This window comes from Danio rerio, chromosome 11 (assembly GCF_052040795.2).
Source record: "Danio rerio strain M-AB ecotype USA chromosome 11, GRCz13ab, whole genome shotgun sequence".
Taxonomy (NCBI): Eukaryota; Metazoa; Chordata; class Actinopteri; order Cypriniformes; family Danionidae; genus Danio; species Danio rerio.
This window is the reverse complement of record NC_141031.1, coordinates 8,128,445-8,145,023: the sequence shown is the minus strand read 5'-3', so window position 1 is coordinate 8,145,023 and position 16,579 is coordinate 8,128,445. Positions and strand designations below refer to the sequence as shown.

Here is a 16,579-nt window from a genome sequence, read left to right as displayed (position 1 = left end):
AATATTATTCTAAGAATATTTGTTTTATTATTTTGATTAAAGTTGCAGTAGGTAATTTCACAAACATTTTGTGTTGTACTGGTTGAAAGACTCTTCACATTCCAATAGTAAGGATTAAAGAGCCCCTATTATTGGTTTTTGAAAATGACCTTCTAAGTAAATGAAAACATCTTGCTGAGGTTTAAATCTAAAAGTGCAGCATATTTAAAACTATTGATTCTTTAGCAAAATTTTTGACTTAGGCCCCGTTTACACTGCCAGTTAAATGTGACCCAATTCTGATATTTTGCTCATATGTGACACAGATCGGATCTGTAGTGATGGTGAAATGAAGCTTTCTGAACCACTGAAGCGCTCGACTCAATTGTATCGGAAAAAGGTTCGTTACTCGAAGCTTTCTAAATCAGAGCTCGATGAGGACCTCTTCTGGTGAAAGTGTGGGAAAGCACTGTGTTGCCATTATGTCAAATGTTCACAACTGAACAACTCATTCATGTAGTAATACAACAGCAATATAAACTCAATTACTGTAGTTTTTACACAAGATATATTACATTACACAACTGATGATTGTAGTAAAATCCAAGATATTCAAAAGTTTATCATAACACAATTAGTCCCGCTTCAAGCGGGGATCGAACCAGCGATTCCTGGTTGAAAGGCGAGTGCTCTAGGAGGATGCTATGTAAACGACGCTTTAGGGTCGCATTCACCAGATCGTCTCTGTTAAACACAATACTATGATATGCGGTGGTTTTCTTTAAAGATAGTCATAAAAAAATACGCTTATACACTTTAGTATTGTTTAAAACCTTTTTACTAAAAAATACTATTGTAGTTTAGTTTAATTACTGGTGTGTGGGACTGGTGCAGTGCTTTGAAACAAATGTATGTAATAGACGCCAATTCTCTCGCTATACACTTTACTATGAGGGTGTTTAAACCTTTGAATCAAAATTCGAAGCAGTCACGTGGGTAAAGGCAAAAATGAAGCTTCGGACGTCACTGATCACGTGATGATGGCAAAACGAATCAAGCTCCGGTACACTGCTTCACTGCGAGATTTATCGTTTTTTTGATACATGCTCCGAAGCCTCGGCGCACAACGTCACATCACTACGGATCTGTTCTATGACACAAAATAAACGCATGCATTCGTATATTCAGAGATCGGTTTCAGCCCTCCTTCATATTTGGAAATAAATCAGATATAGATCGGATATGTGACTATGCGACTGTCATAAACAGGCAGATCGGATTTTTTGAGGCATTGCGTTCTGTACATCATTAAACTTGCGATAATGTGGTGCTTCTCCGCGGTTTAATGACGTAGATAATAAGAATATTTTGTGTGGATGGTTGCAATGTTTAGACGTAAACAAAACAATATTATTTTTTAAATGGATTATACATATCATCATGGCACAGATGCTAGAACCCGCCTTTGTGCGTGCGCGACATGGTAAGTTGTATGGCAAGTGTAAACATGAATTGGATATGGGTCACAATTAAAACAACGTATAAACAGACAGGCAAGCAAATCAGATATAGGCAACAAATTGGAATTGGGCATCAAGACCTGACAGTGTAAACGGGGCCTTAGAGTCGAATAAACTTATCGAGTTGGGTTGGGATATTTTGTTTGATCAAATCGACGTCGATAAGGTGCATCACCAAATGTGTATTTCCAGTTCCGTTAAAATGTGCACATGCTTTCCCTCCACACACTAGCGGAGGCACGGGGATCACGGGACTGCTCATGACGCGAAGATGATGATCACTGACAGAGGAAGATTAGGCTGAGGGGAATAAAGGGTTAAAGATCATTTACACAACACCACAGTGTAGCCAAGCTAGTTCTGTGTTTGTTTCTGTCATCGTTTGGATGATTGATATATTAACTTGCGCTGCAACTCGGGATTCGCCGGCCGTTGGCTATTGAAGGAGCAGCAGAGACTATGGGACTTTGTCAGACTTTGACAGGGACTTTGTTAGTAATTTTTACAGTTCAAATGGACCAGTTTCTTCTTCCTCCGGCTCATAACATGTAAATGTAATTAAAATTGTTGCCTCGTTTTGTGTAGTTTGCAAAATATATGTTTAATTGTGTGTTGTAAGTTGTGATCACCCTGCGCGACTTATATTCAAATATATATGCACGTAAAAAAGAATTAAAGAATTAAAACAATGAAAAAATTATCACTTTCTACATAAATATAAAAACCACTAACTCCATGCCTTCTTCATCTCGGGGGGCATTTTCAGTTTATTCACGACAACTTGCTTTTGTATAATGTTATTATTAGTAGTAGTATTATTTATTATATGCATATTTATATTTGTTTTTATTAAAAACAAGCTTTGATTTGTCCACCTGTCAGGCAAAGACCATAGCATGTGTGTTTGGATATAACTCAGTTGTTTGACCACGCTTCTTTATTATTGTTCATTTATTCGTTTTCTGGAAATTAGAACTGAATTTAGAAGAAGTTTTGAAACGTGTTTGTGCCTAACAAACAAAATTATTTATGTAGGCTAATGGATGTCTTTGCGTACAACACATTTCCTAATCCACGAAAGAGAGAAAGTGAAAGGCCGATGGAGGAGGCTCATTCTTAATCCTCTCACTGCGGATGGTTTGTTTAACGGTTTCCTCGCTAGTGAATCGTTCAGTTTTTCCACTTACAAACTCCATGTCAATAGCAAACACAACTGACTCTTAAAGGGAATGGGACATGAGACTCTGATTGGTTTTTCTCAAAACACACCCAGAACTCAATAAGAGAATAAGCTCAATCCTGTTAGACCATGTGCCGTGGCACAGAGTGTATTTTTCCATGCTTAAAATAGTAAAAGTGTATTGGGACATGCCCTTAATTCTTTTGCGCCATGCACTTTAGACTTTGCGCCTAGATCGCTAAAATAGAGCCCAAAGTCTTTATATTGTATGTTAGACCTGCTCATTCTGAACCATTATAGTCGTTCAAACTTATTAAATATTTGCCATCATTAAAAAAAAAAATACTTTTGTGAACTCTTCCAAGGCCAATTTGTCTAATTTTTAAACCAAAATTGGCACAGGCCATCTCTAGGCCACTCTTTTGCTCCTAACAAAGATTATTGAAAGCTTTCATTCACAAATAATGCATAAACAAGTTTGATGAAGATCATGCCATAGTGGACTTGGGGCAACGCTACGTTGTATTTAGACCAAAATCTGTATTTATTATGAAAACAAAATATTATGGTTGGTTGATTCAGGCTTTATGAGTTATTAATGATTTAGCCATGAAGATAAATGATAAATATGCCCATATTTATGCCATCATCTCACACTCAAGACATGGACGTCGTCCACCTTCTCATTTTAGTGGCATATTTAAGAATGCATTCATTTGATCCGGCTTTCAGTGGTGTGTGCTGTGCCACCGGGACTCCATGAGGAGAGTGTCTATATTTTATTGATACTGCAAATGATGTAAATATATTCAAAAATTCAGATCAATGTTCCAACATGTTAAAAATTAATATGTGTGGAGAGAACCCATGTGAATGTACTGTTCTCATTCAAGGTCCTTGTGTTAGGAACATAAAATAAAGAAATGCCTGCAGTAAAACAGACAGACACTGTTTTTTTTCCACACAAACAAAACAATCTGATTCTGAAACTAATTTCATTTGGTTCTGTAGATTCTGAACAACTGGAAATACCATAAGCCAAAAGTTGCGTCTTACTGGCTGGTGAAGTTAGATGCTACCAAGCAGAGAAAGGTGAGTAGACTTACAATCTATAAAGTAGTTATCCAAGGTGGAAAAACACTTATTTCATGATAAGTTAGAATGTTAACTTAAGTCTCAGGTGACCAAATTGTATGGTGGGTAAAAAAAAACATGGAGGTCTTAAAAAAATGCCATTTGGATCTGCCTTAACAGAATACATGATGCAATAAAATGAAACAGTTCAAAGTCACTCAATTTCAGCACTATTACAGTAGTGAACGACAGGTGGTTCCAGCGGGTTCCAGGTGTTTTGATTCCACACAGTAGGGCGGACGTTGTAGGGTTGGTGTGAAAGACTGATATAATGAGGGATTGTCTTGTTCACATGCTGATTATCAGCTGAGGTTTGAGGGATCAGTCAGAATAGAGTTAACATGTCTCATACAGAGCCATTAAATCAGACATATTGTTGAAAGTCACTTCACAGATGTTGGCAAGAAGAATAGAGGGAGAATGTGGAACAGGGAAACTCTATAAGATTTACTTTTCTTATGGATATTTACAATGCACTTGATTCATTTTAGTTCATACATGCATTTCAAATCTATCGATTCTTTTAAATATTGTGTGTGTGTATATATATATATATATATATATATATATATATATATATATATATATATATATATATATATATACATATATATATATATATATATATATATATACACACACATACACACACACACACACAGTTGAAATCAGAATTATTAACCTGCCTGAATTATTAGCCCAACACATTTCTAAACATAACAGTTTTAACTCATTTCTAATAACTGAGTTATTTTATCTTTGCCATAATGACAGTAAATAATATTTGACTAGATATTTTTCAAGACACTTCTATACAGCTTAAAGTGACATTTAAAGGCTTAACAAGGTTAATTAGGTTAACTAGGCAGGTTAGGGTAATTAGGCAAGTTGTTGTATAATTATGGTTTGTTCTGAAGACAGTCAGGAAAAAAAATAGCTTAAAGGGGCTAATAATTTTGTCCTTAAAATGGTATTTAAAAAATTAAAAACTGCTTTTATTCTAGCCGAAATAAAATAAGTAAGGCTTTCTCCAAAAGAAAAAAAATATTATCAGACATACTGTGAAAATTTCCTTGCTCTGTTAAACATGGACAATACTTGAAAAAAAAAATCAATATTGAACAAACTTAACTAAATTAAGGAAACCTTTTCCACAAACTTGAACTGAAATTGTTATTTTACAAATTTGAATTTAGTTGTTTCACCCTATTTACTTTGTGTTATTTCAACTTTTAATTTTGTTATTTCAACCTATTTTAGGCAAATAGAAGCCACAAGCAAAGTTTGACAGAATTTCTGTTATTTGTTGCAGTTCAAACTGTAGTTGCTTTAATAATGCCAACAGATGACTGATAATGATCTCAGATCTGGCATTAGCACACAGTTGTGGCTCACTGAGTGATGTAAAAAAAAACTATTTCGCTGTTGATAAAGCTGCAAACACCTAAAGCATGAGTTTCTCTTCTGTAACGTGGTAACCTCTTAACCTTACTTCAAACTCTTCTAAATCTTTAAACCAAGTAAGAAATAAACTCTTACAACTTAAAACACCTAAGATTTCTTTTAAGGCTGAACATTATACATAGCATAGTTTAAGCATTGATATCGATTGTGTGTTTCCACAATAGTCACATCACAGGATTAGACTATTTAATGAAGATTAAAAGATAACAATCTTATTAAATATAATTTTTATATAAATCCATACAGCACTGTTTATTTCACTTTTATTTTAACTCTGACATATTAAAATATGCTTGTAATTTATACATTTTATTTATGCAAATGCACTGCATATAAAAAATACTTGATCTCAAAGACTTACTCTAAATTCATAAATAAATGCTATATAAATTCTGAAGGGAAATTATATTCATATTGCAGTATATATTGCAGCAAAACAAAATATTGCAATGTCTGATTTTTCCAATATCATGCAACCCTACCATTTCCGCCTTGTAATGCAAAACCCACACAAAGCATGGTGGGAACTACACCTTTTTTTAACCAGGTAGTTACACCAACACAAAACAATTAAATTAACTTTTACATATGTAAGTGGATTAAATGGAAATAAATAAAGTGTTCATTGTTTCAGCTTATTTTAAACAAGTGATTTAAACAAGCAGCAACAATCGTTTTTCTGAGTGTAGCCTACTTTTTTGAAGTGCTTAAAATCCCCATTTCTAGACATGAGTAGATTCTAGCTTTTTAAATTACAGTTTTTCCCCAACATACTCTTGTATTTTTAGTTATTTTTATCTATCTGATCCTTTTATGTAGGTTTTGGATATTGTCCGTACCAACATCCGCTCAGTTCTGCAGAGGATTTGGAGTGAACCAGATGTGGAGAGTCTACGTCTGTATCGCCTCTTCAATCGTGTGTTTAACCGTCTGCTCTGGAGCCATGGTCAGGGGCTCTGGAACTGCCTCTCCACCTCTGGGTAAGAGATTGAAATGATGATATCCTGAAGTCAATGTAAAACTGCCATTGCAATTACCTACAGCCAATGAGAGAGCAGCATCCACTAGTATGGGTATCTGCCAGCCAGCAGGAGGTTGGGAGAGAAGTGTAAAGGGCTTCTTTTAGGTCTACTTAGACCCAAGAAATGAATGAAAAGCAAGTGTAAATTTGGCAGGAGAACTTGTGTTTGTTTAACGTGTCATCTGAGGAATACCACAACCAGGGCGCAAAAGGAAAAGTTCAAGAGAAATTGCTAATTCCCTTCAAAGCCCAGATGAGCAAAATAAGTACAATTTCTACCCCACTTAAATAATAACAAAAAATATACTACATGACCTTGTGTTGTTGCCATGTCATTTTTCGCACATTTGTGGCTGCAAGATGTAGTTAACGGACCAAGATACAGTTGTCAGTGATTTTTCCTTTTGTAAAGACATTCAGTGTGAAACCGCCCTGTTGCCGATTCATATTGCAGTGTGAACATAGCAGCGAAGGAACGTTACCCCAGTTAGTCATGCAGTGTGAAAACATCTGTGACGCGACTACTTTGAAAATTGTGGCTCATATTATAAACCTGGCACAATAAGGTGCAAGACGTGTGAGGCGCGATTTTGTTGCTATTTTCAGACCAGCGCAACAGTTCTTTTCATGTTTTGCACCACGTTGTGTAATAGCAAATCCATTTGCGCCACTTTGTGTACTCATGGATGTACATATTTAAATATAACTAAAGTACACTGTTATAATTGTTCATTTATTAGTTTGCTGCAAATTGGAGCTGAATTAAACATACATTTGAAACAAATCTTTGCACTTAACAAGCAAAATTAACTATGTAAGCTAATTGGTGTCTTCTGTGGAGTTCGTACAACATCGTTTCCTTATCCACAAAGTAAAGGAGTAAAGAGGAAAAGTAAAAAGATAGAGAAAGTAAAAAGGCTGAATGGATTCTTTATCCTCGCGCAGATGGTTTAACTGTTTTCTTGCTAGTGAAGTCTTCAGAGTTTCTATTTACAAAGTCCATCATTTAAATAGCAAATGCACCATGGCCTGACACAACTGACTCTTAGGGCTTTTTCTAACTATGCTATCCGAACTGTGCCCAGGCCCGTTTCCCAGATCGTTTAAGAAGTGTAAGAAGAGTGCGCTGAACCAGGCTCAAGCATGGTTCACTTGGCCGGCCCTTGCCCAGTTGGAAGAGGTGTGTCTGAGCACAGTTCATTTGGGCTTTGTGTGTGAGTGCAAAACGCGCCTAAGCCCAAAACGGAAAGCGAGACGTGACTTTAAGGGACTGTGTTATATGGATTTATTAATCATTCTTACCGTTTAATGAACCCAAACTGTCGTAGTTTATTAAAGACGCAAAGTCCTCACAGCACCACAGCTGCGCTTTTAGCAAACCTCCTAATTCCTGCAGCACGAGGACTTTATGACTGTTTATGAGTGTCAATTGTGGCTAATCTGTTCGGCGAATTATTTGACAGTGTGTCATCACATCCCAAACGACTAAAACGATATAACTAGAGAATCTCCACTCTGCTGAGCGAGAGCGCTTACTGAACAGCGCATCATCGATGACATAATCGTGCCCAGGCCTGGTTGTAATGCGAGTGCGGGCCACTGGGAGAGACGGAAGGGGGGGGGGACAAGTATGCTTTGGCCCGGTTCAAAGCAACTGTACATAGTGTGAGTACGCCCTTAAAGGAAATGGGAGATAAAACTATGATTGGTCCTGTTAGACCATGTGCTGGGGCACAAACCGTTTTCTTCCATCCTTAAAATAGCAAAAGTGTATTCAGACACAGCTTAATGCTTTTGCTCCATGCACTTTAGACTTTGCACTTAGATCATTAAAATAGAGCCCTATGCAGTCTGAACTCGGCATAATTTGTGTCTTTTCTGGTTTTGAATGTCTTCTAATTGATTACTTGCAACTGTTATGTTATGGAAGTAAAATACTGTAGGTTAGTGCATTTAATGTTAAAGGGTATTTAGATATAACATGACTCTGGTCATGAGAAGAAAAAAAAATGCCTTCTGTTTTTTTTTTTTCTTTATTGACTCAATCGTGAGTCTAGATATAGACTTTTCCTTCCTTAGAGAGTCACACATAGAAGCATACATGCTTTCTGTTATAATACACATAGACTCTTACATGCTGTGATTTTATCAACTCTGAGAGCAAACAGCAGGGACTCCTTCTTATTGACCGCCTTTCTCCCGCTAGTCATTGTGAGCACTTCTCTGAGGCTTTGTGTGGCCCAATCATTCTTGTAATTGCCACAGAGTGAAGGATGTTATATAGCAAGATTTAGACCATTTGGAGTTGATGAGAGCGAACACAGCTCTAGGGGATTAGAGGCAGTGCCAGCGACCCATGCTGCTTCTGTTTAATCAGGGACTGACGTGTGAAGGTGGCCCATGAGCCGTTAGCACGGGAAGGAGATATCAGTGGGAGAGCACTGTAAAGCCTTCCTGCCTGTAATGTACAATTCAGATCCCTACAAGTTACATTTCATCATCTCTACAATAAAACCTGGCAAGGCTTTAAAGCGACTTTTTTTAGAGCTTCTTTCTTCAGCGAAACTCAAATGAATGAGAAGCAAAGCCCTAAACCTTTATGTTGGATTGTTTTAGAAGTGTTTACTTTGTTAATATTTGGTCTTTATCTTGACTGTAAAAAAAGGTGCTCAGTGTCATTCACACAGCTACCAAACACCATCATGGTAACATACATGACACTGACAAAATGCAATACGCATTTTACAGTGCATCCGGAAAGTATTCATAGTGCTTCCCTTTTTCCACATTATTTTATGTTACTGCCTTATTCCAAAATGGATTAAATTAATTTATTTCCTCAAAATTCTACACACAATACCCCATAATGATAATGTAAAAAAAGTTTTTTTTTTTTTTTTAATTGTTGCAAATTTATTTGTTGATTTGTTTGTTTGTTTTTTTATTTACCAACTTACTAACTCTCTTAACTAAACAGCAAACATCATAAACATCTTGCCAAAACCAATTTAAACAGATTTATTGATAACACGAAACTTTCATTTGGCACAAAAAACTTAAAATACTCCATCAATTTTCAAAATTCCATCATACTGGGACAAAAATGTACCTTATTATTTACATTAATTACCCACTGCTCATTTTATTATTGTGAAAAGTAGTGCACATTTATTTTTTTTCAGGTTTTGTTAATGCCGTCTGGTGGAAAATGATGATAAGTCTTTATTTGTCACAACACTGTTACATGCAGCGAATTTGGACCCCTTCAACCATACACAGACATAATAGACTTAATGTTTAATTTTTATTAACTATCAAGTGCATTTTTGTTTGTACAGTATATGGTGTCAGTTATACTTCTGAGAAAGTATATTGTAATCTGAAATATTAGTATTCAACAGGTCACACATACTGTAAAATCAGAATCAATGAATTTTGATTGTCTAAAAAGTACACGTATATTACTCTGACACATCACATTAATGCCACCCTCTCATAGGCTGAAGTAATAATTTGCAAATCTCTCAGCAGGTCGTCGTGGGAGTGCGTTTTCAATAAGACCAGTGAGGTGGTGAATGCGCAGGAGCTGAGGTGCTGCCAGCGTGTCGTACAGTTGTGTAGAGACTGTCTACTTATCGTCTACAAGTTCGTGGCCGACTCTCGCGGTTCACTCAGTGGACTTAGCCCAGACTGGGATGACACAAGGTATAGTAACCATTCAAGAACACTTACATCATAACTAACATAAGAACACTACAGAACTGCATTGAATACAACAATTGAAGAAATTAACTTAATCATTGCATAATTTATCTCATTTATAGCTGGAGGGAATTCATACCATCCACATCTATACATTTTGCAAGTTTTGAAAACTTATTCTGTTTGTGAATTCGGTAAAAATACTGCAATGATGTAATGAGATTATCAGAATTTTGAAAGGAATTTAGAAATTGTACCTTGAACTGTTTATGTCAACGTAGGCTCATTCTAGGAATGTAGCCTTATATACTTTTCCGGAGATCACAAATTATGTAGCCAGTGGAACGTATGGTTGCATTTCGTCTTTCTAAAGAAACGCTACAGGGCGGTATGACACTGGTCTTTTTTGCGCTTATCAGCTGACCGCTTACCTCCATATGGACAGCTTTTCCGTACGACAGCAGGCTTGTGACATGGAGTGGAATTGACAGTGACTAAAGGCAGTATGGGGGGTAACATGTTAAAAGTAACATGTGTTATGTGATAATATTACTTTTCCAAAGTAACAAGTAAAGTAACACATTACTTTTAAATACAAGTAATATTATTTTAGTTATTTTCATATATATATATATATATATATATATATATATACCTCTGCCCACACTCGTCAGTAATAGCAAGTCGGCCAATCACAGAGCTTCCACTATGCGTCGTTGCAACTTGTAGTTACATTTTTTAAGAAGTTCGCGTCAGCCACAATAAGGGCTATGCTTTCACGCGTAGGTTGCGCCATATCATACGTGTGCACTTGACGCAAAAGTAGCAATCAACCCTAAGACATCAAAAATAAATTTAGTTCAGTCGAAAAACGGTCACTATAGCTATAAAGTGACAAGTGTCTGTTCAGTACAGCATGAGCTACAGATGAAGGCTGCACAGAGAGTGAGTCAAGTGTCATTAAGCGAGTGGTGCGAGCAGGCATAAACACTTGGATATGCACACAATAGAAGTTATCTCACGCTGTAGCGGTGAGAGTTGTGCGTGGCTTTCAGTGCAATGTAAACAAAAGATAGACGAATAGACGAATTATAACATTATTAAAATTATGTGTGTATGAACGCAGATGATAATAACAGTTCATTTAAATATATAGCTTAAATTAACATTAGACAAATACTATTATTTTATTCATTAAATATTTGTATTTATTTATTGTTTTGTCATTTATTTTCATTGTAAAATTATCACTCATGTTTAAATCAAAAACCTTTTCATTTATTAAAGAGAGAAATGTTTGCTTTTTATTCAAATTTTGTGCTGTTTTCGGTTACTGAGCAGCAATAAACAACACTTTATAATATAAGCAGCTTTCTTGTGATTTTTTTAAACTAGTAGTGTTTTGAATTTAATAAATGCATAATAATCATGACAACCGTAAAACCATGATTATTCTTCAGACTATAATCTAACATCCAAAATCTGTAATTGTTGCATCCCTAATTGCTACGCAGTTTAAAGGCCCGTGCACACAGAGACTTTTTTGCTTGCGTTTTCCATCTACGTTTAACGCCTCGTGACTAAATAAAGAGCGCCAATGTGATCGTACACACCAACGCGCAAAACGGCAGGCGCAAAAGTGTCATTAAAAAAAAAAAACGCCTCATGCTAGTTTTTTTTTGTTTTGACGCACCGTGTCAAAACCTTCTCCACCAATCAAATAGGCACTTTTGTTCACGTGCAGGGAGCTGCTGAAGTTACAATAAACAGCACTTGGAGGTGCTCTAGTGCAAAACTTTCAATGACAGCGCACATTGAAGAAGATGCCGAGAGGCAATATGAATGTGCAGCTGCCGATTGCTCTTGTGAACAATAATCATTTCTTCATCGCTGGAGCTGCTGCTCGAACCATCTATGCTTGTTCAAGTCACCAGTAACTTTAACAACAAGCGTGTGAACATCCTCCTCCTCTTCTTCTGTGTTATAAGCAGGTGTCAGAAGCTTAAAGTTGTGTAGCGCCATCTAATGTCAAGGAGTGATTTTGCATACTCTTCTGTTTGACGCCAGTGAAAATCGATTGGGTTTGAATGCAGAAAAACATCTCGTAAAACTGTGTATGAGCCTTAAAACATACCATATGAATGAGTCTGAATGTAGAAGAAGCCTTCTTAAGCAATACACTGATTTTGTGCTTGGATATGCTTGTAAAAGAGCCACATTGTACAATGCAGTGATGTTATGTAGTTTCAAAATACAACATATTAACCTTTTAATGTAGGAAAAACAAACGTGGGTGTCTTAAGGAGCAGAATTAAAGCATATGGACTTTTTTTTTTTGCTGTTGTGTCATCACTTATATTGCAAGTCCGATCTCTCTGGCCCCTCACTTGGGATTGCTTTCATGAACTGGCCCCCATGACAAACTAATTGAATAGCCCTGCTGTAGGTTATGTAGGTGGCTGTTAAATGCAGAGCTTCTCTATAAAAAAGGTGAAAAAAAACCTGCAAGCTGTGAAAGAGATCAAACCTTAGCCAGGTAAGGAAAAGTAACGCAAAAGTAACTCAAGCATAACGTAACGCATTACTTTCCGTTAATCGGTGCTTTTGAAAACACTAGATTGGGTTTAGAGAAGGAGGGGAGTGGGTCAGTCGATCAGTCAGTCAGTCAGTCAGTCAGTTTACAGCGTTCTCTGGTGGATTTACGTAAGAACAGCAGGCGCGAATGGCACTTGTGAGAATAATTTGAGAGCTCAAAAAGCGTACACAGCCCCTCTGGTGGATTCGCAAAAACAAAAACTGCACAGAAACGTACCTGCTAAGATGCATTTGGCGCTCTTTAGAAATGCATATAGGGCTATGTTTTCAAAATGAGCCTGGTTTATGTGCTCAGGCGTGTTTAGTTTTGTAGCTACAGTAGCTTGAAAAACACTGAATGCGGCAGGTACAACTGTATACTACTGCAAATATAAGAAATATACAAGTTTGCTAATTTTGGGGGGCTTCTGCCTTTTTATTTATTTTTTTATGTGACTTCACAATAGGCAAAAAGGAGAACCCAAAACAAAAAAAAAGTTTTGGCCAAATTCATAAATCAGACTCTTTTTGAATGTAGCATTTCAGGTCAAACTCATATTTAATTCATGAATAAAAAGTCAATAGTCTTTTCAGTGCAAACACACCCTTTCCAAGTAAATGTTGTCCTTTATACTGAAGATTACATTTGATTTACCAGATTCAGTCTTGCATTAATAATGTTGTGCTATACAGACAAGTTCTGACTGTTTATGGGAAAATGTTCCTCAATTCACTGAGGGTGAAACTTACATTCCATATATTCAACCTGATTACTATTCAGTGCACCAGCAGAAATACAATAATGCAATTATGCTTGACAATTTATTGAAACTCTGGTCTTTTATGTACAGTAGTTATCATCGCCATAATACTTGGGTTTACTTTAAATCTAATACAATCATTTGAAATATAATGATAGATATTTTAGCATCCTCATCATCAGACAATATGCTCTGTATATCATAAGGTTGCAGTGTTATGATGTCTTTAACTGCAAATCTATCTAGGACTTTTATTTTCTTTCTTCATCAAAAAACTACAATAAAAGAACTATAGTAATTGTTGTAGTTTTTACTGTATTTGTTAAAATAGTTTTTGTTTTATAGATTATTACAGCTATTATGCTGTTTACGAAAAAGTACAGAGTTTCGATACCCATCCCTCGGCAGGACATGTCAGATACTAGAGACCATTTGATTGGTCAGAAGATTTGATGAGATACTGGTGATGGCAAAAGAAATGTTAATCCATTTAGGTGGAAGTGACACTGCAATCTTTAGATCTTGGTATCTTTATTGGTATCAGTACTACAATATAACTGAAGGATTGATAAGCTTTGACAATAATGGTTCTGCTATCGGTACTGGAGAATTATTGCTGAATTAACATTAGTTACAGTAGCATAATTTAACTGACCAACGTTTTCTAATTTACATCTTCTATATGCAAGTTTTGTCACTGTTTTTGTGCACACTAGATTATATTAATATTAATTTAATTCAATTCACCTTTATTTGTATAGCGCTTTTTTAATGTAGATTGTGTCAAAGCAGCTTCACATAAGAGATCATAGTAAACTGGAACAGTGTAGTTCAGCATTTAGTGTTTAAGTTCAGTTCAGCTCAGTTCAGTATGGTTTAATAATCACTACTGAGAGCTTAAACACTAAAGAGCAAATCCATCGATGCGTAGCTCTACCGATCCCAAACCATGCAAGCTAGTGGTGACAGCAGCGAGGGGGAAAAAACTTTACCAATTGCCGAAAGTGAAGAAAAAAAAAAACCTTGAGAGAAACCAGACTCAGTTGGGCACGACCATTTCAATTTCTCCCCTGGCTAAACGTCTTGTTTAGAGCTGCAGTCTCAGCAGCGGAGGCTGGAAGCTGGGCCTCGGCGAAGACTCTGTTAACATATGAATCATGCAAAATGATTAGTTATTTTTCTCCCCTGTAATGGATTACCCAAAACTGTGTCCTTATTTGCCGGATGGTTCTCGTCTTGTGATCCTTTGGCTTTACCTTTTGGTTTTGGATCACACTCTCATGTCTGATCTTTGGCCACCAACCCTTGCCCACCTGTTTATTGTAGAGTGTAGCCACAGAAAACCAGTCAGTTGTATTTGATTTTCTCTGCACTCTCCATACCGACACACATCCACTCTCTTCTCACATTTGTGTTCTCTCAGGACATGCCTCATTGACGACTCATTGCTGGAACGGCCCTTGGGGATCCGTTATTTTTCAATCAGCCGGCATCTGCTTTGGCTCGTTAGGAAAATGATGCTCGAGTATAAAGCCTCATGCTTTTTTCTTACTTGATCCAATCCTCTTTCTTCCTTGTTCACATTTATCACTTGACTGTCCTCACTTCAATAGAAACTTAGAGGACTCTGACATGTAGTTTTTTTTTTTTAACTAGAGATTAAATGTAACCCTAAATCAACAGTAACTCACAAAATACAAAGATGGATACATAAATAAATCAGCATTATTTATTATAATATTGCTTCCTTCAGGTAAAACCCAGCTCACACTGTGCGATTTCTAATAATCCTGTCATGGACTGTATTGCATGTCAGACTGCATTAATGTGATCTCCATGTCACACTGTAAGATCTCAGTTGTCATAATGCCACACTGAACGACAATCAATGCGCCCCAAGTTTGACGTCATCTATCCGTGACACTTTCTCGATCCTGCATTCTGACATACCATTTAAAAAATGATAATAAATTAATAATAAACTATTAATAAAACTAATAAAAGTGTTTTGACATTTCCTTGAGGTTGTTTGAAGTGACCAAAAAAATATGGCTTTTGGTTTTTCAGCTCCTATTGGTTTTTAGCTTGATGCGCTTTGCAGCTAAATCACACTGCAGAAGAGTGTCTGAAATGTTCAAACGCAGCAGCCATTAAAGCCTAGTTCACACTACAGGATTTTAAGCCTGATTTAAGGCTGATTTGGAAGTTAACGAGCGTGCCGACAGATCGGGGAAAAATTTGAGGGAGCTCAGCGCTCGGCAGTCTTTATGTGTGAACTATCGAACAACGCATCAACGAGGCTTGCTGCACCTTGCAGATGAAAATCCAATATCTAGCATGCTGAATATTCCAGAGCAGTCAGCTGACTCGACCCCATGTGTGGTCAGATGTAGTGACGAGCTGCGGCCAATAAGAGAGTATATCAGCATGAGCTGAATGGCCGAGTGCTCAGGAGCTCAACAGAAACGTTAGAAAGGACGTCGATGCACTCGCTTCATTCTAACACGGACACGAGAGTAGGCTATATTAACAGTGGAACAAGAATTCTGTAACTATTAGAATTACCATACTGGTCATACTAACCGTTCTCATATAAAACATCATATTGTCACATCACATTTACATTCAAAACTTCTATTGAGATATTAAAATTAATCTGTCATCATATTTTATGACACCATTACCCTAAAAATGTAATCTTTTTTGGTAATACAACCTATGAATATGTAGTTAAGATACTAGAATACGCAAAGGTCTGGGCCTTGCTTTCATTTTCACTTTCAAACCGGAGTTATTTATCTGCACAGAAATATGTTAATAGTTACCGAATTCTAGCTCCACTGTTAAAAGCCTGCTCTCGTGTCCGTGTTAACGCAGAATGATGCGAGTTCATCGATGCCCATTCTGGCCAATCACAGACATTTCTGTTGAGCTCCTGAGCACACGGCGTTCAGCTCATGCTGATATGCTCTCTCATTGGCTTTAGCTCGTCACTACATCTGACCGCACATGAGGTCGAGTCGGTCGACTGCTCTGGAATATTCAGCATACTAGATACTGGATTTCCAATTGCAAGGTGTCCGCGATGCTTCAGCGAGCCTCTTTGATGCGTTGTTCAGTAGTTCACACTTTAAGACTGTCATGCGTGGAGTACCCGCAGATTTTTCCCCGATCACAGCCCGATCATTCCGCGCGCTCGTTAACCTAAAAATTGTGCTCAAATCAGGCTTAAAATCCTGTATTG

General features: G+C 36.9%; 1 protein-coding gene across 11 annotated transcripts in view; it reads left to right on the top strand.

Moving 5' to 3' along the window:
* ttll7 (tubulin tyrosine ligase-like family, member 7) overlaps nt 1-16,579 on the top strand; it is a 160,792-nt gene that overhangs the window by 136,694 nt on the left and 7,519 nt on the right. For 6 of the 11 annotated variants that reach the window (XR_015502041.1, XR_015502044.1, XR_015502043.1 and 3 more), the window contains exons 18-20: nt 3,691-3,771; nt 6,097-6,257; nt 9,827-10,003. Coding sequence is in view for 6 of the 11 variants with exons in the window: in XM_087272643.1 (XP_087128769.1) it covers nt 3,691-3,771; nt 6,097-6,257; nt 9,827-10,003 (419 nt within the window). In the remaining 5 variants the exon portion in view is untranslated. 11 annotated transcript variants of the gene reach the window in all.